The sequence below is a fragment of the Teleopsis dalmanni genome, chromosome 1 (genome assembly GCF_002237135.1).
Source record: "Teleopsis dalmanni isolate 2A chromosome 1, ASM223713v2, whole genome shotgun sequence".
Lineage (NCBI taxonomy): Eukaryota > Metazoa > Arthropoda > Insecta > Diptera > Diopsidae > Teleopsis > Teleopsis dalmanni.
The window spans coordinates 95,317,058-95,341,325 of record NC_051846.1 but is presented as its reverse complement, the minus strand read 5'-3'; the positions used below and the strand labels follow the sequence as shown (position 1 = coordinate 95,341,325).

Below are 24,268 nucleotides of genomic sequence, written 5' to 3'. Positions count from 1 at the left end.
TCTATGGTCACGTTCCACAGAAATGGTGAAAGCACCCCTCCCTGTGGGCAGCCTCTGACTGTTCTGCCTCTCAGTCTATATCTTCCATTTTGTAGGTTTACTGCTCTTTGCCTTAACATGAAATCTATCCATCCAATAATGATTGAACCGACTTCTCGGTCAGCTAGAGCAGATTTTAATTTATCAAAGCTTACTTTGTCAAAGGCTCCTTCGATGTCCATCATGATGGCCATCGAAATGCCTCCTGAAGTCAGCTCTCTCTCAGCTGTCCTCACGACTTCGTGCAGGGCAGTCTCTGTTGATCTCCCCGCCCTATAGGCATGTTGACATCTGCTTAAAGGATATTTCATTAGCGTGGTGCATTCTAGGTAGTCCACTATTACCTTTTCCATAGCTTTAAGCATGAAAGAGGTAAGGCTAACTGGCCTGAATGACTTTGCTTCTGTGTAATCCTTTTTTCCTGGCTTTGGTAGAAAAGTCACCCTTGACTCTCTCCAAGCTTTAGGGACGTACCTTGTTGCCAGTGACGTCCTGAATATCTCCGTGAGCCTAACTGCGAGCAGGTCAATTCCCCATCGCAGGAGTGCTGAAAATATGCCATTGAACCCCGGTGACTTAAATGGAGCGAATGTCAAAATGGCATTCCTAACTGCATTTATGGTCACTATCCGTTCTGCATCAAATCTTTCCTCTCTGTTCATTCCCCTTTTGGGAGATGGCCAGTGATCATCAAATTTGAAGCTTCCTGGAAAATGGATCTCCATGAGAGTACTCAATGACTCACCTACTGTCTCCGTCATTGTACCATCCTTCTTTCGGATTAAACCAAGTCTTGAGACCGGATCTTTGGTGACCATCTTTTGTAACCGACTTACTTCAGAGGTCCCCTTCATGCTCGAACAGAAATTCCTCCACGACTCCCGTTTCCGATTGCGTAGTGCTTTCTTAAATTCACGCTTTTTGGCCTTATACAAGTCCCATGATTCGGAGTTCTTCTCCCTCATGTATTTATTAAAGGCTTTCCTTGTCTCCTTTTTTATTACTTCAAGATCCTGACTCCACCAAGGTGTCGATGACTTTTCTGCAATGCTAGTTTGGGGACAAGCATTTTCGAATGCATTAATCATCGCAGCAGTAATTGCTTTGACTTCTGTCTCTACATTCCATGTGGTCTTGAGTTTCCTCAACGGCCTGTTTTGTAATAATTCCGTCAACAACGTCAAGTAAGTTACCTGATTAGTATTCTCAGGAATTCTTACTAGCCTCTGACTATTAGTGCGTTTCGGACGACAGAGTATTTCAAAGTGTATAGCCCGATGATCCGACATTGTTAGTCTATCAGCGACCCTCCATTTCTCAATTTTCTGTGTCATTGCGCCTGAGCACAGAGTTAGGTCAATAACTTCTGACCTTCGTGCGTCAACGAAGGTAGGTTCTAACCCCCTGTTTACAATCATCAGATTGTATTTTTCAACAAACTCGAGGAGAGATTCCCCTCTGTTGTTACTATCGCTGCTACCCCACACAATGTTGTGTGCGTTCGCATCACATCCTATGACAATTTCTAGCCTTTTCGTCCTACAATACTCCATCAGTCTGATTACCTCCTGACTGGGAGGTGGTTCAGTAGAGTCGTATGGTAGATAGGCTGGCGCCACGATAAAGGTATTTGCATCACTTCCTACTCTTACCGTAGTAAGATCTGGTGAGCATAGATGAGGCAATTGGATGCATTGTATCCCCTTCCTCACCATTATGCATGTCCTTATTTTACCAGCTGCCTGTGGAAAGAACAGCGTGGCAACTGATGTACCAAGTCCCATAATAGCGTTTTGAACAATCCAGGGCTCTTGAATCAGTAGTATGTCCAACTTTTCTTCGTCAAAGTGTCGCAGGATCATTGCTGATGCTGCTTTACTGTGATGAATATTCAGTTGTTCAACCTTTATGTTTTTCTGGTATGGGCCCACCCGCCTCCCTAACGGTCTACACAGACCCGCTAGCCCCATACCAGAGGCGTTGTCTTGCTCGTCGTGCATCCCTTTAGAATTTCACTTTGGCTTGATCAAGACCACAGTTGAGACCACCCCCTGCGGTCTTAATCGCCTCCGCGTCTTCTTTCGGGCACCACACTGTGAGCCTGACGCCAGCACTGCTCTCCTCGCCAAACTTGTTGAAGTTAGTAACTCTCCACTTTGAAGTGTCCTTAACACAGCTGTTTTGCTTCTGCAGTCTGCTAAGAATACTTTCCTTGCCTACGGTAGAGTCGTACACAAAAATAAGTAATCTTCTTTCGTTGCGCAACGCCGTTAGCGTGTCAGCCGTCAGCTTAGCTTCAGGCCAGAGGCCTTCCAACTTAGTTGCCGTGCTGATTAGCCATGCCTTTGACTGTTGGTTCTTACACTTAATGGTAATGTACCCATCCTCAAGGCGAGCGTTGCCAACAAACCCTATGTCACCTATTCCGCCATCTAAGGACTCCACGGCGTTCAACAACGATGCTTTAAAAGCAACTAAGTGTTTCTCGCCAAGAGGTCCTTCGACTCTTGAATCGGTGATGCCCATATTGAGATCCGTCCCAGCGAACTGGGCATAGGACCTCTTATGGGCAGGGCCATCCTTTGCATCTCCTACTGCCCGCTTGCCGTAATTCTGTTTATTTGCAGCCTTACTTGTGCTAGGTAGATGGTCCGCTGTACTGGTCTGGGGCCCCACTTGGTTAACAACAGTTATAAGTTGTCTGCCTTGTTTTGGTTGGTTAACACCCTGTATGGGTTGTCCGCCTTTTTTAACCCCAGTTCCGTTTTGCGTTCTCTTCTGGTTATCAGCCGCTAAAGGTCGTCCACCACGCCGACCAACAGTCCTTTTACCAACCAATGCGGGTCGGTTGAGTGCCTGATAAGGTACTCCACCTCGTGCACTGGTTAGATCTTTGACTGTCGATTCAGCTTGGCTGACATCCTTTACTGGTTGTCCACCATCAGAGTTATCGCCTGTGATTCTAGCTGACGGAGTTGAGCTTGCTGTCGGAGCTTCCGGGCATCCGCCCTTATACCTCTTTGCTAGCTGCTCTTCCTCCAGCGACGATTCCACATGCGATAGTCCGCTGAGTCGATCGGCTAGTTGTTCAACCGATCTTGTGGCTTTTGCAGCCTTTTGCCTCTCTCTTCTTCGCTTCTGCTTCTCCCTCTTGTTCAGACGGATACGCTCGGCCAAGTCGAGATCAGTCTTTGTCATGTTTCCAACTGTTTTGGTTAACGGCTCAGCCTCTTGCGGGGCTTCTTCGTCCACCATTTTGTTGGTCTCATGACCGTCATGCGTTGTGGTATCTGAAGCTAAGGCTATCAGCTCGACCTGTGAGGCCTCATTGTCCACCTTATCAGCATCAACCACTTCGCCTTGAGTTGGTATATTTAAAATTTGTTTATCAATTTTGATTCCCACGAGTTGCGAAGAGAGATATGTCCACCTGCGGAGAGCTTCGCATTGCACAGGTAAGGCTGTTTAAAACAGGAGGTCGCCAGGTATCCTGAGTTCGCTACTAAGACTGCTTCTACCCCAGCAGCCAAGCTAAAGGCGTAGCTGTTCCACCTTAGTTTGGGGGGTTTTATTTCTAATGCACACAATCCATTTATTCACACATTCATACAATCATTCTCACTGCTCATTCACTAAAAGGGTGTTTTCCTTCACCCCGCCCGACTATCTGCGTCAAACGATAAGCAGAGACATGACCGTACTTATCGCCTGACAGTTGACCTGATAGATAGTCGCACTTCCCGAAGGCTGGTCAACTTAGCAGGGCCTGAGCAAATGCCGGGCCGACCTGCTAGCAGAAAGGGTCGTCTTATCAGGAATCGTAGCAAGCTACTTTGACCTGTGCGCCCTCACGACTTACCAGGAATCGTAGAAGTTCTACTTTAACCTGTGCATTTTCTCTTTTAGTCGCCTTTTACGACAAGCAGAGACAAACTGAGGTGGTATTCTTATCCCGCCACCACACGGAATAAAACTTTATAATAATTATTATATTAAAAATTTTTATTTTTTAATTTTTTTACAAATCTTATAACATACGTTTTAAAATTTTACTATCGTTAGAAAATTCTATCTGAATATTTAAGTAGAAATTTTTGCTCATTTTGATGGTTTTACTTTTTTCTATTTTTAAAATCTATAAAAAAATAATAATACAAGTTTATATATAATTTTGCACAAAATTTCCTATGTTGTTTAAAAAACACGCGGCCAAACATACGATAAATAAAATTTGATAAAAGTATTCACTTTTTGACAGATAAACTCACTATTCACAGTTGAGGAATAGCAAAATCAAAGTGTAAGCAAATTTTTGTGTATACTTCAGTTTGCACAGTTGTGGAATAGACCCTCTGACCACTGATAAGAAAACAGAAGAAGGTATTATAGGATTAAAAGTTTTAAAACAACTCTGGTGGCAAGAGTATACTTAGTAACAAAATTGTGCGCTAAGTTAACGATGCAACATACTTTTTCAAAGAACTTTAAAAAGGTGAAGTTCGTAACTCAATTGTTTAATAAAACAGTGCATGATGCTATAAAAGCAGTGGTCGAAACAAACGGATTTACAAATTCATTCAAAGAAGACCATTTAGCAGCAACAAATTTTGTAAAAAACTATTTTTGTTCTGTTCTACAAAAAAAAAACGTTACTTATCGTTAACAGATTCTTATACAAAACTTTGCAATATTTCAATTTATGGACTCAATGAAAAAAGTTATTTTATACTTTTAATGCTTAAACTAGTATTTATAGTGCAAAAACTATCTTATCTAAAACTGAAGAATACGTTTTGGAATTCGATTGTAGTCAAATATTGATTAAAAACTGAATAGCGAGCTGTAGTTCAACATATTTTGAAACAACAGAAGCCGAGCCGTCACTTTTTCGTTATTGTCTGCTTTAAATTGCTTTAAAAGTTTTACCAAAAATTGGTTATGTATCATGTTTTAAATCAATACAAGTGGAAGATGAAGTAATTACTGCCTAATCAGAGTTTTTCTTGTTCTATAAGAACTACTGCAATATCGCCAATTTGTGAAGTTTAACAAAACCAGACGTATTCGATTTAAAAAAAAGATTATTGAAAGATGTATGTTTTTGATTACTCACTGATTTATGAATGATTAACATTTATTTATTTTACTGTTTGATTTTTTTCAATTATCATTATTATATGTATTATACATTATATATTATATGTTATATATATTATATGTATGTACTTATATATTTATTTAATTGTGTACAATAATAAGTTTTTCATTAATATTCATATTGTTAATGACATCCGAATCGCAGCACACTACTTGTTACTTATACTCTTTACTTTCAACGACTGACTCAACACATGTGTACGATGCTTAGAAACACACATGAGAGATTTAATACGCTATATGAGCTTTAATTTTATTTGAAAAGAAAGCTTTATTGGCTTGTAGATTAAAAGAAAAAGTTACTTGAAGTACCAGAATCTACTAAAATTCGCTATCCAAATAACGCACTCGGAAAATCACCATCGCCCCAAAACAAGTTTATTTCAATTCTAAAATATAAAAATTTATTTTAATGTCCTATGTTCCTTTCTGTCTTATGATGCCTATATGTATTGTTTTGCGAATCACTAATCATTAAAATAAGGTAATGTAAAAAGGGTTTCTCCATTTAATAAAAAATAATTTTTTTAATAAAATCCTACAAACTCGGCCATCGGCCTATCGTTCACACGTCCTCGTATGAATCTTTCCACATCTTTATGTTTTCTGCAACAGCGATCTTTTAACTCCGCCCTTCCATGGTTAAGACACTTAACTTTGCGATATGGACCTAAAAACTTTGGTCTTAACTTCATATTGGTGTCATATTGGGTTCTCTTTATTACAACAAAATCGTTAATTTTGTGTTTCTGTTCCGACTGGTCTTTCTTGTCAAAATGACGTTTACTTTCTTGTTGAATTTTTTTAATATTGTCCCTGGCAGCTTATCTTATTTCATCCCTATCTTTATTTATTTCCTTTATGTTGGCTTCTGCTATTAGTTCACGTAAAACACTTAAATTATCTATTTTCATCTCACAACCTGTTAATAATTTAAATGGTAATATTCTTGTGCTTCTAGGTGCAGTGCTATTTACAAATTGTTGTACTTTATCTATCCCTGTAAACTACTTAAATGGATTTTCTCAATTTCACTATCATGGGAATAACGATATTGTTTATCCACTTCACCTGTCCATATTCCCTGGGAACTTCTTATAGCAATTCTTAGGTGCTGAATATTTTTTTCTGAGCAATAGTCTTTGAACAAAGAAGATGTAAATATTGTTCCCCTGTCTGTAACAACACATTTTGGCTTTTCAAATAGAACTTCTTATTTTTTCAACTTTTCTACCATTATTTCGGCACCACAATATCTTGTTGGATATAGCCAAACAAATTTAGTAAAGGCATTCACCAGAACTAATAAGTAGGTATAATTTTTCCTAGTAGCCTCCATAAGCTCTAAATAGTCTATGTGTAAAGTTTTAAATGGCTTTTTCTGTTGGAACCAAGTACCTCTCCATTTTCCCCATCTTTGTTTTATGATAATGCATTCGACGCATGTATTCACCACTTTAGCGGCTTTTTTATTCAGTTCAGGTATATAAAATGTTTTCTGGACACATTCTTGTGTTTCTTTGGTCCAATTGTGTGTCATCCTTATAAGTTTATACTCCATACTAGAAGGTATGACAATTAATTCAAAATTCGTGTCTTTAAATAAAATATCATTTGTTAAGAAAAAGTTGGTTGTTTCCAAAACTTTGCATATAGTCTTCGTCTGCTCATCCTGTAGTTGCGCTTCTTTAATCTGATATAACAGTGAATCCTCTTAAGCCCATTTAATTACTCGAAGTGGTACCTCCTTTTTCACTGTCATATTAAATGCATTACAATCAGTACCTATTTTAGAGTTTAGGCCCAACAGATATACTCTCTACTGTTCAAGCGCTTGTTCTATGGATAATACTTATAGTTTATACGACTGATAAGATCGTTCATGTTTTTTAGTCTTTAGACTCATAAACTGTACTGGGTGAAATTCCCCACGCTCAGCATCTTTTTCAAACAATATCACTTCGTATCCATATTTCGAAGCGTCTTTATGCATTTCAGTAGCTGCTTTAGGATTAAAAATGTTATACTAGTAAATTAAGTTAACTAAAGCAGATTTCAGATTTTCAAAAGTCAATATGTGTTCGTTACTACTCGTTACTACTTTAAACGTTATGTACTTTCTCAATAAATCGGAAAGAGGTTTCGCTATGGTGGTTGGTTGGTTGCAGTGGCAGGCCATTGGATAACTTCCATGTACCTCAATAACGATTTTTCGCCGTTTTGCTACCATATTCCTCGCAAGAACTTTAGTATAGAAGAGTAGAGACTAAATCCATCCCGCCGAATTTAGGTGATTTAATAGGTCTTTCATCTTCACCCTTGAGCAGTCTGATAAACTATCAAAGAAGTATTTTCCTAAGAACCTGTATCTTCTGGATACTAAAACCGGACATTCACGGAGAAAATGAATTATTGTTTCTTTCTCCTGCGGGTTTCCACAACTTCTGCAGTAAAGGTAATGAGGAATGTGCAGTTTCACTGCGTGAGTTCTTACACACCAATGACCAGAAAGCACAGCAGTAAGCCTTGTAGTGTTCACGCGGTATCTTTTGATGAGTACCGAGGATTTGATTTTATTATAGGTGGGTCATTTTATTATAGGTGGTGGTATAGGTAGGTTATTATAGGTGATGTAGTTGGCGTTCGGATGCTTTCTCCGGTTTTTGTAGAAAAGTGAATGTGATTGGTTTGTGGTCCGTTAATATAGTGCAGTTTCTGCTTTCAATCATACACCTAAAGTATTTAACCGCCATATATATTGCAAGAAGCTTGCGGTCGTACGTACTATATTTCTATTGTGCCTCTGTCAGCCTTTTAGAATAGAATCCCAATGGTTGCATTTGTCCGTTCACTAACTGCTGCTGAGCTGCTCCTTTTGCAAAGTTACTAACGTCTACATTTAGTTTTGCGTTTAGAACCGGGTGGGCTAACATCACAGCATTTGCTAGGTCATTTTTACACATTTCAAACGTTTTCAGCTTCTGCTGCCCACTCAACTGGAGACTTATCGTTCTTCTTATTACCTTTTATTAACGTGTGCAGGACACATTTATTCTTTGTAGCGCGCGAGAGAAAACGCCTGTCAAGGTTTAACTAAGCGATAAATCTTCTTAATTCACGAGTTTCTATTGATTTTTTAAAATTTTTCATTGCTTCAACCTTCTCGGCTGTAGGACTAATTCCGTCTTTGTTAACGTGTGCCCCAGGAAGGTGACCTCTTTCTTATAGAATGCACATTTACTCAAATTGATTTTAAGGTAATGGTCGCGTAATCGCTTGAACACCTCTCTAAAGTGCTTCTCATGCTCTTCCTAATCAGCTGATGCCGCGCAAATGTTGTTTATGTACGTTATTACGTAATCTAGATTTTTTTGAACACATCATTCATAAATCTTTGAAACGTTTGTGCGGCGTGGCATAGAACAAAAGCCATTACGTTAAATTCATATAAACCCAATGGGGTTATTATTGTTGTCTTAGGCCTATCTTCTTCGGCGATTGGAATTTGGTTGTATGCTTTTCTAGGTCAATAGTTGAAAAAATTCTCCACACGATCGCTATTTACCATTCTTCTTCGCTGCTAAATGTAACTGGCTTGCTCAGTTGCTGCCATTGGGTCTGCAGATTTCTTGTTTTATCATAAATTCGAATTCCTTCTTCGCTATTTCGTATTTCTCCGGTTTTAATCGCCGAGGTTTTGCAAATACTGGCTGTCCCCTTTCCGTATTATTTTATTTAACGTAACTGGTTCAGTTATTTCTTTAAAGTCTTTTAGCACGTTGTGTACTGGACTAGCTGCGTCAACAGTACTTAATTTTATGCAGTGCGCCTTTTTCTTTGTACCCCCTATCTGGAGGCCTGTTATGCCGTCGCAAATTCTTTTATTATGAAGGTCCACTATTAGGCTAAAGTTGTTAAGAAAATCTGCTCCAATTATTGGATGATTCATGTCTGTAATTAAGAACTCATACTGGAACTGTTTACGCAACCCTAAATTGACTTGCATTAATTTTGTTCCGTATGTGCTAATTTTCGTTCCATTCGCCGCATATAGGCAGTACTGTTTGGCGATTGCATTGGCGGTTTGCATCTTTTTTTGGTAATATTGAAACTTCAGCTCCGGTGTCTATAAGGTAATTTAAATTTGCATCTTTATCTTTGAAGAATAGACGGCATGTTTGACCATTTGCCACTTCATCCGCCGTCGGAGATGAAGTGGAATTTAGTTTTCCGCTGAATTTCGCGGTTTCCTGAACTGACATGGCTGTACACATTTTGTAGACTTTTCCTTAAAACGTCGGTGATAAAAACATATATCACTTCTTTGTGCACTTGGTGACCGTCCTCTACCGCGAATTTTATCACTACTTCTATCTCTTTTGTTTACTTGAATGGCTAGATATTTTACCATCGTTTTAAGCTCTTTTATTTCTTTCTTCATCTCGGCTATTTCGTCTGTATCTTGTTCCTCGACTACTTTATCCACGACTTTAGCCCACTGTGCTAAATCACCTTCTATTATCGACTTAACTGCCGCTGTCAATCTCTGCAGCCATAACGATTTTATAACGTCATTTCCCATTGAGTTGCCGGTCATTTCTTTAATTTTTTTCAGCAGTTGCGTTGGCTTCATATCGCCCAGCTCCAACTCTGTTATAAATTTGCATAGCCTTTTGTGTTGAGACTCAGTGAATTCATTCATTAGCCGCTTTTTTTATTGTTTCGTACTTTAATGTTGGTAGGTCCCGAATTATATCAGCTATGCACCCCAAGTACCTTGGTTCTAGCTCCGCCACCACATGGTCGAATTTTGTTCCGTCGTTTACTATGCCGGCGTTTTTAAATTGCCTTTTTGGTTGAGCAGCTTTCACATTCTGCTGAAAAAAATTCCTCAGCCTGGTTATTCATTTTTTTGTAACGTCGTTCACCGTCGGGGTCACCAATATTGAAATGACTTCTGTCAATAACTTGACTTCTAAAAATTCGTTTTTTGTATGTGTACGGCGTTATCGCCACAATGGTATTACCCAAGTGCGAGTGTTTATTCGTACTGAATGTAAAATTATGAAGTGACAGTTTTCAGTGAAGAAATTTGTATTTACACTGAGTAAACTCAGTTATTGAAAATAAATAAGAAAACAAAATGGCAAACATTTTGCTAATTATAATGTAACTTTATAATAATTATTATATTAAAAATTTTTATTTTTTAATTTTTTTACAAATCTTATAACATACGTTTTAAAATTTTACTATCGTTAGAAAATTCTATCTGAATATTTAAGTAGAAATTTTTGCTCATTTTGATGGTTTTACTTTTTTCTATTTTTAAAATCTATAAAAAAATAATAATACAAGTTTATATATAATTTTGCACAAAATTTCCTATGTTGTTTAAAAAACACGCGGCCAAACATACGATAAATAAAATTTGATAAACGTATTCACTTTTTGACAGATAAACTCACTATTCACAGTTGAGGAATAGCAAAATCAAAGTGTAAGCAAATTTTTGTGTATACTTCAGTTTGCACAGTTGTGGAATAGACCCTCTGACCACTGATAAGAAAACAGAAGAAGGTATTATAGGATTAAAAGTTTTAAAACAACTCTGGTGGCAAGAGTATACTTAGTAACAAAATTGTGCGCTAAGTTAACGATGCAACATACTTTTTCAAAGAACTTTAAAAAGGTGAAGTTCGTAACTCAATTGTTTAATAAAACAGTGCATGATGCTATAAAAGCAGTGGTCGAAACAAACGGATTTACAAATTCATTCAAAGAAGACCATTTAGCAGCAACAAATTTTGTAAAAAACTATTTTTGTTCTGTTCTACAAAAAAAAAAACGTTACTTATCGTTAACAGATTCTTATACAAAACTTTGCAATATTTCAATTTATGGACTCAATGAAAAAAGTTATTTTATACTTTTAATGCTTAAACTAGTATTTATAGTGCAAAAACTATCTTATCTAAAATATTGATTAAAAACTGAATAGCGAGCTGTAGTTCAACATATTTTGAAACAACAGAAGCCGAGCCGTCACTTTTTCGTTATTGTCTGCTTTAAATTGCTTTAAAAGTTTTACCAAAAATTGGTTATGAATCATGTTTTAAATCAATACAAGTGGAAGATGAAGTAATTACTGCCTAATCAGAGTTTTTCTTGTTCTATAAGAACTACTGCAATATCGCCAATTTGTGAAGTTTAACAAAACCAGACGTATTCGATTTAAAAAAAAGATTATTGAAAGATGTATGTTTTTGATTACTCACTGATTTATGAATGATTAACATTTATTTATTTTACTGTTTGATTTTTTTCAATTATCATTATTATATGTATTATACATTATATATTATATGTTATATATATTATATGTATGTACTTATATATTTATTTAATTGTGTACAATAATAAGTTTTTCATTAATATTCATATTGTTAATGACATCCGAATCGCAGCACACTACTTGTTACTTATACTCTTTACTTTCAACGACTGACTCAACACATGTGTACGATGCTTAGAAACACACATGAGAGATTTAATACGCTATATGAGCTTTAATTTTATTTGAAAAGAAAGCTTTATTGGCTTGTAGATTAAAAGAAAAAGTTACTTGAAGTACCAGAATCTACTAAAATTCGCTATCCAAATAACGCACTCGGAAAATCACCATCGCCCCAAAACAAGTTTATTTCAATTCTAAAATATAAAAATTTATTTTAATGTCCTATGTTCCTTTCTGTCTTATGATGCCTATATGTATTGTTTTGCGAATCACTAATCATTAAAATAAGGTAATGTAAAAAGGGTTTCTCCATTTAATAAATGGAATTTCGAATAAATCGAATTTAAAGTGGTTACAATGAAAGGCGTTGAAACAATTTGGAAATATTCTATATTTCTATTCTATACCTATAGGTATATGTCTCTATATAAACGTTCAGCAAAATTTTGTTCAATCTTCGGTATAATATCACAGCTGTTATAAAGGAGTTCTTGATTCTTTGTATGTATGTACAAAATTTCGTGCTTACGAATTATAGCTTTCAACTTCTTTTGCACTTTTTTGCACTTCTAAGTATCTCTTATTAGTAGCACTTATGTTTTTTAAGATGCTAACGTTAGTCTCACATAAGCAGTTTGTTTACCTACATGCAGTTTGTTTACCTACATACAGTTATGTTTGTTATCCCCAGGACTTTAAATTTGGGTTGCGCACAGGTTTATGCCAGTGAGTGACGTAAGGATGCATCAGAACTGGAACTCGAATGTTGATGACCCTCACAAACGAACAAGGGTCTAAGATTTAGGTATATGTACCTAGAATATCCAGATCCTCCATAGGGAAGGAGCCTCTATCCGACTGGCGGATGCCCTCAATAAATGTAAGGTTGCGATGAACAAGACAAGGCTGCCCCAAAAGAGCAAACTGTGATGCCTAATACCATGCAATATGCGTGAATTTAGATGTGGTTTTGTGGTAAGACTGTCAAAAGGCTGTAAAAATCTGTCCAGCGATCCACACCGGTGAACAAAAAGCTTGCTGAATTCATATCAATAAACGATTTTTGTTGAATAAAACACAAAGCTTAGCTAAAATATTCTTTTTATTAAATGAATATTAAAACTATTTTAAAAATATTTTTTCTACAATACCTCACTCAGCACATTTTGTAGCTGATAACGCTATAGAAGATCGGTTATTAGTTATATCTACATATTCAAATTAATATGATATTTATGAAAATAATTAAAGGATATGATATTTTATGCAAAAGGTATGAGAATGTAACTCGCGCCAATGAAATGACGACTTGACCATAAATACTTTTTCGGCGAGATTCGAAAAAATTTATGACTGCAGTCTAGCTCACGATGTTAAAATGGTTCTCGGGGGTTTTACCGCAAAGGTCGAAAGAACGGAAAATTCAACCTCCATGAATGAAACTTCAATAACGGTCTGAGTCTTATTTATTTCGCTGTGGCGCAAAATACGGTATTATGTAGCCAACATGACTATTTTCCGACAAATGAAATTAATTTAGTAATTGATTATTAAGTGATTGACATATCGTCAACAACGTGCGCTCCCGTGCACAGAAAAAACAGATCATGAGAGACAGACGAAGTCTACATCGCTCAACGCTCGAACGGATTAAATAAACAACCCTTCTGTCCCTATAACGGCGGTAAACTGTTTACTCACTCCCTATAACGGCGGCATATCTCTCACTCCCTACGCATAACAGCGAAAGATGTCCATAGTTCTCAACGTCCCTCATGATTAAGCCAATAGCAAGATGTGAGTATTACCAAACTACTGTTGCGAATAACGCGGTATATAAAAGGACGCTGCAGTCAACACCTACGTGTTTCGTACTGAACAATATCGGCAAATGAGGAAGGTAGAGAGGCACCTATTCAGACAGAAGAAATGAAACCAAAAACGCGAGAGCGAGAGGAAATCGAGGTTTGTGGAAATAGGAATGATGTCTGGAAATTTTATCAAAAAAATTAAACGTCTGTGTGAAAGGTTGAAGCGACATGCCAACTCACTGATTGGGCCTTATCAGTGCGGCTTTTGAGCTTACTCAAGGTAGGTTCGAATCTTTCCCAATCATTTGATATCGCGTGAGGCTTCAGACAAGGTCATCTCTTACCATGTGACCTTTTCAATTTCGTCATGGAGGTGATCATGCGTAAGGCAGGTGTTTATCGTAGTGGCGCAATATTTTACGAATATGTCCAGCTCCTTGCCCACGTCAACGACATTGACTTCATTAGGCGTAGAAAGCATGATGCTAAAGCTGCCTTTGATATTATCGAAAAGGAATCTAAAAGAATGAGCTTGAATGAGGGCAAAACAAATTATATGTCGGCCACTGGTAGATGTGTGTATCGCTTGGATGCCTAGTTAGATGCTGGCGACTATACTTTCGAATTTGTCAAGGATTTCATCTACCTTGGCACCGTGATAACAAACAATGACGATGTCAGCCTGGAAATTAAACGAAGAATTACCATTGCTAATAAGTGCTACTATGGGCTCAGTAGGTAATTAGTATGTAGAACTCTCTCTAGACACACGAAACTTACTCTGTATAAGTCACCCATCTGTGCTTCTGTGTGGCACAGATGCATGAATGTCATCACAGAATGATGAAGCATCACTGGGAGTATTCGAGAGAAAAGTTCTTTGAAAGATATTTAGTTCATAACGAGTCGACGACGGCTACCGCAGCCGAATGAACCACGAGCTGTACGAACTTTATCACGACATTGATAGAATTCAGCAAATTATCATCCAACGGCTTTGCTGGCTTGGTCATGTCGTGAGAATAGATGAAAATGCTCCAGCGAAAAAAGTGTTTGAAGCAGTAATTGGAGGAAGAAGGCGTTGAGGTAGATTGCGTTTCCAGTGGAGTGATCAATTTGAAGGGGTCCTAACCGGATGTAGGAGACTGGAAAAGGTGCGCACACAGTAGACGTATCTGGATAGACATGCTACAAATAAGTAAGTATGTTTCAAAAACTAATCCTTTTATTTGTTTATTTTGCATTCGAATACCTTTCAAAATAAGTCAGCATTAATTGTTAAAACTTCCAGCGCAAGAGAAACATTCCTTGCGTAAAGCACATGATATATTTGAATTAGTTGACAATTAAATGGGGTGAAAAACAAAATGACAATGAATACGTCATAATTATTATAAACTTTTCAATATTTCAGTTCAATATTTAATAAGTAGTCAATATTTATCAATATTTATAAGAAGTGTCTGCACTACTACTTCAGATATCTCTGACAATATGTTTCACATTGTCCGTATTAAGATCGACTATGTTAAACTTGTCCCATCACGTTTATACAAATGAAATACCCACAGTATTTATAATAAATCCACCCAATCTCATGCAACAATGTTTGGTTGAGTAACCTATATGTGAATCGAGTTAGGCAGACACAAGCCCAACTGCATACGTATTTAATCACACATGCAACCCTCTGTATTATATAATACGCATGTTTGTATGTTTGTTAGCTGGAAAATTTAAAATTGTGTGCTTTTGATTGTTCTGAAGTGTGTACAATATGAGTTTAATTTATGTCTTAAAATATGAGATTTTGCCTTCTGTGAAGTTTTGCTTTTAAATGTTGTCCACGCATAATGTTTTCGAAACAATATCTTAATCACCAATTTCTACATTTCAATGCGGTGTAAATAGCATTCATGTATTTTATCACACCAGGAAGCATAAATAGTGAATTTAGTGACTTCTATTAATTTTTCCATTATTATTTTACTTGTAGTTCTAATATTTTTATTTTCTTTAAATATCTTTTCAAACACTTTTATATGTATCTCGGAAATATTAAAAAACGAATTTTTTGGTGCACAGCAGCTTCCAAAATCGCTGTTAAACTTATAATTTTTGGTGTGTATAAACATCTCTGATGGACGTACAATATAACCAATAAAATATCCACTAAAAGTGTCCGCTTCTTCATCGAAGTACGCTTCATTGTCTCTACACACATCCTCCGAAGTTAATACAATGTGTTCGCGATTAGGATATAAGCAGTGACGATTGCTCTAAGGTGCGGAGGTGTGCGGTGAACACCCTAACATAATTTGCAAAATGTCAAATAACATAGGTATATAAATTTATTATGTATCTTCACATCAAGAATTATTATTATTTATTACATTTCCATATATATATTTTTAAAGTTTTAGCAAAAAAACAAACAGCTCAAATCACAGAACATTTCTATTTTATTTCGTCTCTCCCCTTTGTGTGCAAAGAAGTTGGCCGCACATTCATACGTTGCATATGAACAAAATAATGTGCGTGTACTCCCGTTCATAATATCAGAAATAGAGATTTATATAGTGGGAATTGTATGAGAGTAATTTTCTGTTCTACTCGAATATCAACTGCACGCATACGAATCCAACATGATGATTTGCCAAAGTGGTTGCATGAGCGGCTGAAGTTTGCAGCTCATCTCAGCATAAATTTCTATCACATTTCGTCTCTCCCCTTTTAACAGTAGCACCAACGAATTTCTGTCGCTTACTGTGCGGGGTAGTTGTCCGCACATTTATACGTTGCAAGTGGGTTCGATTTTGTTTGATCACTGCATAAACATGTATATTTCCAAGTACAAAGTTGGTTTGATGTTAGAATTATGTGAAAAGTTTTGTTTCTTCCATATTGATATAATATTAAATTTATATATAAATTATTAATTTAATTTGTTTAATATGTTATTTTGTTAATGAATTGTTAATATAATATTGCGACTATATTATTGCCTTATATAATATAGTTATTATTAATAAAAGATCTCATATATTTTAATATAAGTGGTACATGTAAAAACAACATTAAAGAAGGGCCGCACATCCTTCCAGATAGGGCACGTGTCGTCACTGGATATAAGGTATGTACATCACGCACATTGCGAATATTTTCTAGCACTGAGCAGAAATCTAATTTCAGTATAATATCTTCATCTTCTAAACAATTTGATTGTGAGTTGAACTGACACAATTTCAAAGACAATAGCTTTGTCATAATTATATTAAACTCGTATACCGACGGATTTTTGTTATGCCCACGTTTGGAACGTTTATACAAAAGTGTGTTTTCTAATGGATCTTGGTTAAAGCGACTAGTCAGAATAACGGAAATGTTTGTATTTTCTTTAAACAAGTCATTTGCCAAACACAATATACCATTTGTCATTTGAATTAATCTATCAACGCAAAATATTTTGCTACTATATTATGTTAAAGGTTTTTAATATACTCTTTTAAATTCAAAAGCTCTTTCGAAACACAGTTTTCGAATCTTAACCCACGTTTCATAGGCTTGGGATCACTAAATGTTTTACTGTTGAGGGCATCAAAGCAGTTGTCAACGATATCAAGAAATGCTGATGTATTCACTGCGACTAAGGAATCATTTCTATGGAATTGTTTATTTATAGTTACCGATTTAATTGCTGCTGCAACTGTATGATTCAGAGTTTGAGCAGCATTTTTTCAAAATTAGTAGGTACAATATGAGCTATTGTCAATTTCGTCGTTTTCATCCCCTTTCCCTGTTCTACTGAGGACTGAATAATAATTTCTGTGGAATTGTTTGTTCATAGTTGCAAATTTAATTGCTGCTGTAACAGTATGACTCAGAGTTTGAGCAGAAAGGCTCCCTCGCATTTTTTTCAAAATTAGTAAGTGCAATATAAGCTATTGTCAATTTCGTCATTCTCATCACATTTCAATAGTCTACTGAGGGCAGAGGAATCATTTCTCTGGAATTGTTTGTTTAAAGTTGCAAATTTAATTGCTGCTGTAACAGTATGATTCAGAATTTGAGTAGCAAACCTCACTTGCATTTTTTTCAGAATTAGTAGATGCAATACCCTGTGATCACAAAAGTACTTATTCAAACTCATTCCTTCCCGAGCTTATTCAATCGGTACATTTTTTTTATTTTCACGCTGGCAATTATACACATTCTGTCAAAGTTTAACGCATATCGTACGATTAGTTTTTGTTTGACGTCTATACAAAGAAGTCGAAAAATTTTCGTGTGGAGATTTTTAGCTGAATTTCATTCAAAAAAAAGCGTCGTTGTGATGTGGCTAAAGAGATGATTTCTAACGCAGATAGTGACCCCATATTCATCGAACGCATCATAACTGGTGATGCGACATGGCTCTATGAATTTAACATGCCCACCAAACAACAATCGACCGAATGGAGCTTCGAAGGTGAGCCGAAACCGAAAAGAGTACGCCAAAGGCGGTAAAAATCAAGGTTATTTTGTTTTGTGACTGTTTTCTTCGATATTCGTGGCGTGGTGTGATAACGTACCGGCTCACAAAGCGTTAGTTGTGTCGCAGTTTTTGGCCAAAAATTTCACTAATATCATCAACCAATCACCGTACTCTCCAGATATGGCCCTGTGTAACTTTTTCCTCTTCCCACGACTCAAATTGCAATTGTGAGGAACGCGTTTTGAGACCATAGAGGCCATAAAAGAGAATTCAGTGCGTGAACTAAAGCTCATACCTTCGGCGGGCTATAAAACTTGTATGGAAAAGTGGATCAAGCGTCGGTATGCATGTATTGCTGCAGGACGAGCGTACTTTGAAGGCGATAATAAAGAAAATATTAAAAATCAAAATTTTGTGGTTTTTTTTAACTTCTCGTTCTTTTTTGATCAAATGGTATAAGCTATTGTCAATTTCGTCATTTTCATCACATTGTTCTACTGAGGAGTGAATAATCATTTCTATGGAATTTTTGATTTAAGTTGCGGATTTAATTGTTGCTGTAACAGTATAACTCGGAGTTTGAGAAAGATACAGGTAAAAACGTGGTTTTGCTAAAAAAAACCATTTGCAATTGCACAAAATTTTATTAAATGGGCATTTCAGAATTAGGAGAAGTTCCGGTTGTTACAACTCTAATATCACTATCGTCAATTTTTTAATGAATGAGAGAACTCGAGTATCAATTGCAGCCCGAATAGTCCGATGTTCACTACGGATTATAACAACAAAAAATAGTAATATAAGAAACAAACGCTCAAATGCGAAAATTTATGGAAATCTTGAATACAATAAACTTTTTAAAAGGGATGCGATAAAAATATTCAGCAGATCTGAATAAAAGTGATATTAGGCAGTACAGGATAAATACCAATACTGGATCGAACTAAAAGAATGTGCACTTTATGAAATAGAATCTGAATTATTTTGACAATAAAAATTTTAAATATTACAACTAATATAATATGGACGAATATATTATTAGAAAGTAAATCTAAAACCATAAAATGTTAAGAAAATGAAATTCCTCTTAAGTTTTATAATTAATAACAATTTTAAAGGTTTTTTAAATATATTTGGATATATCCTCATTATAGCAGATTACAGGAAACATTAAGGAGTAACTCAGAGATGTATTGATCCGAAATGTGAGACTAAATGATTGTTAAAAGCTAAAAGATGAAAACACTAGGAATTTCATTAGAAAAATTTTTCACAGTTTTTCACAATACATCTAACCTGTCAATGACTTTTTAGTCAGGTTCTTATATACCTCAAATTCTTGTTGCAAAGGTTGAAGTTCTAAAATAAATAGGTTGAATTTACCCTAAAGTACACCCTATAGTCGAACAATGCTGAATATTCAACAAGTTTGTAAAACTTTTTATTTAAAACTAGTTTTAACTTATTTATGTAGAAATAACCAACACAATTCAACTTGAGTTTAATGGTTTTGGTGACATATTAACTACAATAATAGAATAGTACCTACACTTTCACTTTGAAAGTTAAATTGGAAGCAGCATTGTGTCATTTAGGTTTTCACATCTCGTGTCGCACCATTAAAAACTCGATTGTTAAAATGTTTGAAGCTATGTGCCTTACAGTCACCAGCATCACACCTCTATCGCAAAGCGTTCTTCACAGGATATATCAGAGTATTTGTATATTTTCCATCCACGGCTGTGAAGTGGTGTCTAACTTTCACTATTTTTTTGCGATCGCAACAGTTTGTTGGCTTGCATAATATATCTGTTTGCATAGGTTGAAACAATGTTACTAGTTTCTGGAGGAATTTATTGATAATTTTCATCAACACTAAACTAGAGATGTAATATTTGCATTCTGTCTGTCAAGGAAAATAGAGTTACATTATTTTCGCCTCTAGGCTCCCACACTTTGTTATTCTGTAAAACGCCATCGTAAAAGCAGCAAAGACTCGTTTGTACCACATTCTTTCGAAGAATTCAAAATTCAAATAAATTAACGTGCCAAGTAATCATGTCTGCTGAAGTTGTTGTTGTTGTAATTATAAACCTTTTTCTCATTGACTTCATCTATTTTGGAATTAGATTTGCCATTATCAAGTTGTCTCGCAAGTAAGAAAATGAAATCTTTTATTTCACCCATGAAAGTGCACTGAAGGCATAATGCGCACTGGCATGAACCTACAAACAAAACTAAAAAAGCTCGGAGTTATAAGTCTAGAAGCAAGCAGTACAAAAAACTTTGTTTGAAAATTTTTTCCAAACTATTAAATTTATTGGAAACATACTTTAGTGATTTTTTATAACATTCAATGCACAATGTTTTCGTGAAGTTTCTTTGCACGTGTTCACAAAGCAGCAGAGATAACGGTGCTTTTATTGTCAAATATAGCAAAATAAACGATCAAAAGTCTACAAACACTAAGTATAAGATCACGTTTTTGTGTACATTTCTGATTTTTTATGCAATTTTGTTTATTGTATGCTTCACCTCGCTTACGCCATACTAATTTACGTTCTTATATGCCAAAAACACAGAATTCCGATTCATCGCAGAAAAGTATATTGTTCCATAACTCCTCTGGCATATCTATATATTTATTTGCAAAAGCAATGCGCTTCTTGCGATTAATTAAAGATATGAAAGGCTTCCTTCGTGCTATTCTACCATAAAATCCGGTTCGTCTCAAAATTTTGCGTGCTTTAACCACATATAGTATTTTGCAAAGCTTTCCTGTATATTGTGTAGAATTCCAAATGCCGTCAAACGTTAGTTTTTTGTCACCAAATTTAATATTGGGCACCTTTCGCGGTGTGTAAGTTTCGGTAAGCGACCAGAACATGGATTTAACGTTATAATTCCGGTAGTTTTTCAATTTTTAATTACGGTAGGGGCCGATCTTCCAACCAAACGTCCAAATACCCGGTTTGATTTCCTTTCCTCCCCAAATTTTATGATAATTTTTCTTTAACAAATGCTTACATCTTTTCCATTAAAATAATTTTATGTGTTCGAAGAAAAAATATTTTTTTAAAAATCGTATTGTGAACATAAACCATTGATTCATTTTCTTATGTAATCACCATTACTTGGATTTATAACTGTCCAATAACTCGTTTGTTATTGAACCTGAATCGATACTTGAATCCGGCACTTGAACCAGTTCCTATTTGCGAATGCTGAATTTGGTACTTAAACCAACTTCAGTGTAAATTGCTTCTTCTTTCTTATTTTTAGCAACTAGGCGCTTTATCCTATTTGCCTTGAGTCTTAATAAGCACTTTAAACGAATTAAAACTTCAACAAATTCTAGAATTGAATTGAATTTTATTATTAAAAGTTTTGTCTTTTATACAAATTTCTGCAAGGTATAGATGCATACAATTCTCACGATAATGCCCTATACCTTGAGCTGCATTAAAGTAGCGATTAGATATCGCTTAGCTTAGTCATGGAAACGGTCACACTTCTCATGGATATTGTTTGCGAATAAACAAAAAGGAAATATTACTTGTGTAATTTTCTTAGCAACCTTAGTTTCTTAAACTTATTTTTTTTCAACCTTGAACTAAGTCCATATACCAGGTTAACTTACAACCATAATTATTACTTTAATCATTATAATACGCGACCTTGCACAAACGAATTTTCATTCGTCATGATGTTCTTTAGTAACAACATTGCAATGCCAAATGCATGGCTTATCTGTAGTCTCATATGACGAGCAAAGTGTGCTCGTGTGATATATATTTGTTGTTGTTGTTTTTGATAAATGTTGATATCCTAATCCACCGTTCAAGGTTAAGACATTAAGTCATTCACACTATGAGAATGAAAATTCGCTTTGACAACAAAATAAAATTGGAAATAAAATAAAATAAATTTAAACAAATTATTTATGATATGATTAATTGCTCATTATTATGTCCAAATTGGACAATAACTTTCAATATAATTTCATAATTTTATTAAGTAAGTGTTTTTTTAGTGCAAATGCACTTTAGTAATTGAAATTGTATTTTCTATTTGTTCAATATTTTCTCATATGCTATAATGATTTTTTTAATTTCAGCTTTTTAATTTTTTTGTGGCTCTTTTAAAACACTATCAACATGGATCCCCAAGCATTAGATCGACTTCTATTCTAACAAAATCGTCCTTAAGTAAGTTTGTATTATATATTATTGTGATTTAAGTGAATGTAATCAGAGCATAATTAAATGCTTTTAATTTTCATAAGCCTATCACGAAAATGTCAAATATGTTAGTAGAAACAAATGCCTTAAGTTGAAATGTGGAATGAATTAAGTGGTCTGCATTGTAAAACAACTTGTGTATTGTTCCAAAGCAAATAATAACACTTGTAATATAATTTAGATGAAACTACAACTGAGATTGCGCCTGCAAGTAACTAAATTGAAATTGACAATATATTATTCTATACACATAGCTGCCCATATGGAAAGAATGTCACAATTAACACATATCCGCCCAAGGATATATTGGGTGTATTTGGGCCAAAAATCACGAATCTGAAGTCCAAACTTTTTTGCAATTTTTTGTTTTGAAGAAAGCTGGTGTTCGATTAATCGAACAGTGGGCGCTTAGCCGCATTTTTTAACAGAAAAACAGCAGTTATTTGAAAAATATATATGTTTTTTATTTTTAAATTAAAGTAAGATTTCAATACATAAAAAAAAATTATTATTTACCTATTCCATTTTATTTTGACTGTGGAATTTTTTAAGACAATGTGTGTGTAGTGGTATATTACACCTTTTACACAAATATGAGGATGGTTTATGGCAAAGCTTGCACCATCTCTTTTTATTGCCTACTATTTTTATAATTAAATGGTGACCTTTGATTCGGGCATAGTTTCAGGTTGCTCCTCCTTGGAGGAAGGTCACTATTATCGGTACCACTGTTGTCATTTTCACTAGATAATTTTTGCAATATTTACACGAAAGTCTTTTTGATTTATAGTATTCTCTGCATGGAAGCGACGAACAAAGAAATCCAATTTCAATGCATTAACGATGGCTGAATCAAGCACAACTAGCTATAACGGCCAGTACCACTTTTTAGATCCGATTACAATATAGTAATTTTGAACTGCATTATCATTTAGATCAACTCCTCCCGTATATTAAATTCACCTTACATTTACCGTATATTAAATTTAAAATCACTCGCTTTTGCCAGCTGAATGCAATAAAATAAGTATTTACCGTACTTTTATTGCTTTAACTACTGTTCAATGACTACAAAAACGTTGCATTGTAGTTCACTGTTTAATAGAAAAAAATAAAGGCATTAGTGCCCAGTGTTCGAATAATCGAACACTCAACTTTACACATCTCTGGTCGCTGAAGGGAAAACCTGATAAAAAAATCTAAGTGTGTTTTCAAGTTTGACTAATTGGCAATAAAACTCTATAATTATTTTTTTTATGTCTTATTTTTTTTCATATTTTTACCATATTTTAAAAGTAGACCAAAAGTAATGTTTTTTCTAAAGCTTAATTAATAAGAGAATGGGTGGTGTAGATTAAAGTAATCACATATATAAACTCTTAAACTTTTTCGAAAAAAAAAATCCATGAAAAGTGGTAAAATTTGCTGTTCGATTAATCGAACGTTGGGCGGATATGGGTTAACAGCGCGTGGATGTAATGATTTTGGTTTGATATTGTATCGCTGTCAATATGTTGGTTTACTGTCAAAATTATATGTTAATCCGACCATTTGTTTACAAGTTACAGTGCTTTAAGTGACGCTACTTTTGAGTTTTCAAAAAAAAAATGAATTCAAAGCAATTCCGTGTGCTAATTTATCATTGTTTTTTAATGAAAAAAATACTGTTCAATGCCAGGAATGGCTTGAAAAACATTATTCGGACTTTGCTCCACCAAAAAGAAGCATTTGTTATTGGTATGCCGAATTCAAACGTGGTCGTACAGACACCGATGACATTCCATCTACTGGACGGCCAAATGACCCTGTTATTCCGGAAAACGTTGAAAAAACACTGAAAATCATTATATCCGACCGTAAAGTGAAAGTGAGGGAGATTTCTGACATTCTACAGATATCAGCAGGCAGTGTACACACCATAATACATGAACATTTGGGTATGAAAAAGGTGTTTTCCAAATGGGTGCCGCGTTTGCTCACACCGGAGCAAAAACAACAACGAATCGATGATTCAAAGAGCTGTTTGGAC

The 24,268-nt window shown here is 35.3% G+C and overlaps 1 protein-coding gene across 1 annotated transcript in view; it reads left to right on the top strand.

Annotated features, from left to right (window-relative positions):
- Positions 1–24,268, top strand: part of LOC119688972 (serine/threonine-protein phosphatase rdgC-like) — a 37,190-nt gene that overhangs the window by 4,148 nt on the left and 8,774 nt on the right. Inside the window, exon 3 of the mRNA XM_038103676.1 lies at positions 22,116–22,206. Within this exon, the coding sequence (XP_037959604.1) occupies positions 22,116–22,206 (91 nt within the window). The remainder of the gene's footprint in view (positions 1–22,115; positions 22,207–24,268) is intronic.